Here is a 4,461-nt window from a genome sequence, read left to right as displayed (position 1 = left end):
TTATCACCGGCTCCATGCCTCTGCTTCCTCTTCGATTCTGTCCTCCCCTGTGACCGAAATATGACATGTGTCAGTGGTGCGTGTTAGTGTTGGGAGATGGGATTGAGAAAGGGCAGGGTTAGCACTCCTGTACCAGAAGTCAATGATTCACTGGGGTGAGAAGGACATTCTGCAACAGTGAACGCTTCCTTAAGAGTGTCCTCTTTACTCTCCACACGTTACCATCCCCTCCTTTATGAGGTTTGCTCTTTCCTTTAAAAACTATTACCATATTTTCCGCACCATAAGGCGCACCTTCAATAAATAGCCTAATTTAATAATCTCTTCATATATAAGGCGCACCGCATTATAAGGCATCTTATAAAGAATATATGGTAAGATACTGGGGTTGAGTTAGGTATCTACCTGATGGAGCTGCGCTACAGCAAATGCTACAAAATGTTACAGGAAATGCAACAAAAAAAAACAAGAAGAAAAGTACCGTAAATCAAACTTTATTAACAAAAGAAAAACCAGCTTTCTGAATGCTTCGTTCACTGCCAAAACAAACGCGGAGGGGAACTTTTCCAGTTCATCCCCGAATCCCTCGAAATCTTTTTCTTCTGTGTCGGAATAAAACAGCTGGGCGAGTGCAGCATCCAATGGTCCCTGCTCCGTCTCGTCACAGTCACCATTATGTGAGTCCGCGTTGCTGCTGTTGTCTTGAACATCTGACAATTCCTGTAAAACCACCATTACCATTGGTTTTAGCGCTGTTACTGTACTTCGGCAACACAGACTACAGTAACAGAAATTAACGTAATGATCCTATATAAGGCGCACTGCCGGTTTTTGAGAAAATTAAAGGTTTTTGAGTGCGCCTTATAGTGCGTAAAATACGGTAATGAGCAATGACCAACAATGTCAGATTTCCAAGTCAGCTTGTTATAATATATAACAAACAATTCAATAATTAGCTTTATTGAGAAATATTTGTTTTGTTATTGAAATCTTTTACATAATGAACAAATGAGGAAAGTATGTACGAAATAAGTTTTATAATGAGTACAAAATCCATTAACGTATCAAGCATATTATAACAAATTTAAGAAATACATTTATGATTGTATTTAAAAAGTGGTTCAAAAGTTAATGAACATGCAGGTTGTTAAAGCAATTAAGCACAAACCATTTACTTAACTCAGACTTATGGTTCCTGTATCCATGCAACAGTCAGCAAAACTGAAATTTAAAAAGCTCTTATAATTCTTTCAAAAGGCACACAGAAGCTGAGGATGCAGAACCTTGTGAAATATGAAGCCAACAGCAACACATTTTAGGAGTCTACTCCTGGGACACAAAGCACTTGCTACCAGGCAGGAAGCAGCCTGGTAAAAAATAAAGAAATAAGAAATTAAGAGTATAAAACCTAACACTACTTGTTCCGTAATGCAGTGATGACTAGGGATGGGAATTGATAAGATTTTTCCGATTCCGATTCCATTTTCGATTCTGCTTAGCGATTCAATTCTTTATCAATTCTCTTATCGATTTTCATTCTCAAAAAAGGAGAACAAACAGGTCGATCTTAGCATCAACTTATTTTTATATTTTTATACTTTGAACAAAAAACTACAAGTGAGGTGTTAAGACGCACCAGCCTAGGGCTCCTCCATGGTGCCAGGGGGTCCCCAGAAAATTATTGGTAATATAAAATATGTATTTAATATAAAATAATCATAATAAAATATTCTTCTGTAGAAATTAACTAAATACAACACCAGAATGTCCAGTAACATGTTCAACACAATAAACGTAGTCACTGCTGGTGACATTCATCAATTCTGGCCTGATTCTATTCCTGCCTTGATGAAAGTAGAAGTTAGCGGTAGATGCTCTTTAACTTCTCCATAGATGAGCTGACGAGCTGGAGTGCGTCTCGTCCTCGTGGCCGAGCGGCCGGCTCGTCCTCGTGGCCGAGCGGCCGGCTCGTCCTCGTGGCCGAGCGGCCGGCTCGTCCTCGTGGCCGAGCGGCCGGCTCGTCCTCGTGGCCGAGCGCGCGGCTCTTCCTGCCACATGCCGGCCGACTCCGCGGGTTGTGGAGGAAAACACTAGCCGGCCGAGCCCTAACAGTTTCCTCCCTTTGTTGAAATGTCCATATTTGCAAGTATTGTCACCCTGTTGTCATCCTTTTTGGTAAAATGTTACAAAATTTTCAAGCGTTTATGCCACTTTGTCCAGATGTTTTCCTGCTGGACGCGAATGCGCACGTAGCGTAACTACGTAACGTGCGTGGTGACGTCATTCGCGCCCACTGGAAGGGAATCATTTGCAAAAAAAGGCAAACGATTCCAAGGAATTGAAACACTGGGAACCGGAATCTCAACAAGAACCGGTTCTGGATTCCCATCCCTAACGCTGAGACACGCTGGAGCTGAAGGAGTCCTGGTCAGAGCCCACAATTCCACAAGCCCGACAAAAACGTCAAATGCAAACGAAGCGGACGATGATACGACCTTCCAGGGGATGTTGACTCGTCTCGGGGTTCAGGGTCTGGTCCCGCCACGATGTTGGAACCACCACGATGTCCCGACTTGCCTAAATCGGTATCTCGACGGCGACCTTGGCTGGCAGGATCCTCAGTGGGTCTGAGCTCCGGGTGTACACGTAAGGAAACATCACGCCCGTGAATGTGTGCGTGAAGGTGTGCACGACTGTGTTTGTGTCAAGATCCATGAAGGACAGCTTCCCCTCTCCGAAGTCCAGATAAACCATGATCCTCCGGGGCACCCCTGCCTGCAGGTGTTTCTCCGAGCCCGATCCAGCCAACGCCGTGAGTCTACCGTCCTTGAGTGAAATCCTCCACCGCTGCTGCTTTGCTGGGTCGCCACCATCGGCTTCCAGCATTCCCAGCTCCCAGTCGGCGTTGCCTCCAACACCCACGGCCCACCTGTGATTCCCTGACTTCACCCCCTCGGAGCCCCGGACGGTGCGGGGGAACCTGATCCTTTCCGGGGGAACCGGGCCCTCTCCGGGTCGTGACCCCCCAAATGTGACGCTCAGCAGGTCGTCCGACACGACGAGCTCTGGGTCGGCGGTGTTTGGATCCAGGATCATGTGACTGTAGCCCACCATGTCATTCATCTTCTTCCAGACGTTGAAGGTCAGGTTGCCCAGATGTTTGGCCACATCAATCAAAGCCCCTGGAACCGGCTCCGGCTCCTGCAGAACAGGGCCCTGCCTGACCCTCCCGGTCGCCACCTTGTGGTTGAGCAGCAGCGAGACGTCTCCGGCTCTCAGCTCCGTCTCCGTCGCTCTGATCGTGTCTGAAAGAGCGTCCATGTCCCGGGTCAGAGCCTCCACCTTCTCCTTCACCAGCCGACTCTTCTGCTCCTCCTCCTCCCTCAGCGCCTCCACCCTGGCCTTCTCTTCTTCTTCCAGGAACTGGTGAAGCTTCTGAAACTTCTGCCGGATCTCCTTCTCGGTGTCCCGGGCCTGGACTTGGAGGAAGTCTGCCGTGGAGATGCAGTCCCCCGTCACCTGCTGGAAGAGCGTTAGCTTCTCCCGTAGGGGTGTCAGGTCTCTCTGCAGCTCCTGGCAGAGATCCTGGGCCACCTCATTGATGGGTCTGAACCGGTGGTCTCTGTGAGTCCTGGAGTCCCGGCAGACCAAGCAGACCAGCTCCTGGTGGTCCAGACAGAAGATCTTGAGCTTCTCGCCGTGCAGGCTGCACATGTGCTCGGGCCCTGCTGCCGCCCGCCGCTCCCCGTCCTGCAGAAAGGCCTCGCACAGGTTCTTCAGCGCCAGGTTGCGAGGAGGCTCGGTCCTCGATGACTTCCTCTGGCAGCACGGACACGGTCGTGTTTCCTTCTCCGCCCACCACGACTGGATGCAGGCCCGGCAGAAGCTGTGGCTGCACGACAGGACGACCGGGTCTTTGAAAATGTCCTGGCAAACGGGACACGAGAGGTCTTCCTCCGTGCTGGAGGCCATGTTCTCTCTGGGCGATGCTGACGGTTCAGACTGTCAGTTACTTTCACTTCTGAGCTGCAGCTTCTTCAGACGAGGCTGAGGAGGCTGAAGAAGGGTGAGTGTGACAACGCCAATATCCCAGAGATCCCAGCGGTCGCAGCGTTCTGACTTCTGCTACGTTGTTTGGCAGCGAGAGTATTTCTGATATCTGAGGGCGTCGTCTGCCTCCTTAAATGGCAGGGGAGAAGGAAACTCAGTGTAACAAATTACAGGAAAAAAATTCCTCAACAAAAATCCACAATTGTAATCAAAGACTTCCAGAAAAACCACGACCAAGCACACGAGTAATAACAACGAACTCACAAGGGTTCGTCGGCAGTTCTGACCCTTATATCCTTCCTGGAAATGATCTGATGCTGCAGCTGTGTCCAGGCGCGCTCCCGTGTCCGCTCGTCCTCGTGGCCGAGCGCGCGGCTCTTCCTGCCTCACGCCGGCCGACTCCGCGGGTTG

The 4,461-nt window shown here is 49.5% G+C and overlaps 1 protein-coding gene across 1 annotated transcript; it reads right to left on the bottom strand.

Moving 5' to 3' along the window:
- Nucleotides 1-2,428: 2,428 nt before the first annotated feature.
- LOC133451052 (E3 ubiquitin-protein ligase TRIM35-like) lies at nt 2,429-3,995 on the bottom strand. The gene has a single exon (XM_061729985.1). The coding sequence runs from the start codon at nt 3,970-3,972 to the stop codon at nt 2,578-2,580; it is 1,395 nt and encodes a 464-aa protein (XP_061585969.1). The 5' UTR covers nt 3,973-3,995; the 3' UTR covers nt 2,429-2,577.
- Between the last annotated feature and the right edge of the window lie 466 nt (nt 3,996-4,461).

The sequence above is a fragment of the Cololabis saira genome, chromosome 1 (assembly GCF_033807715.1).
Source record: "Cololabis saira isolate AMF1-May2022 chromosome 1, fColSai1.1, whole genome shotgun sequence".
Lineage (NCBI taxonomy): Eukaryota > Metazoa > Chordata > Actinopteri > Beloniformes > Belonidae > Cololabis > Cololabis saira.
Note: the sequence above shows the minus strand (reverse complement) of the source record. Positions and strands in the feature narration are given on the sequence as shown.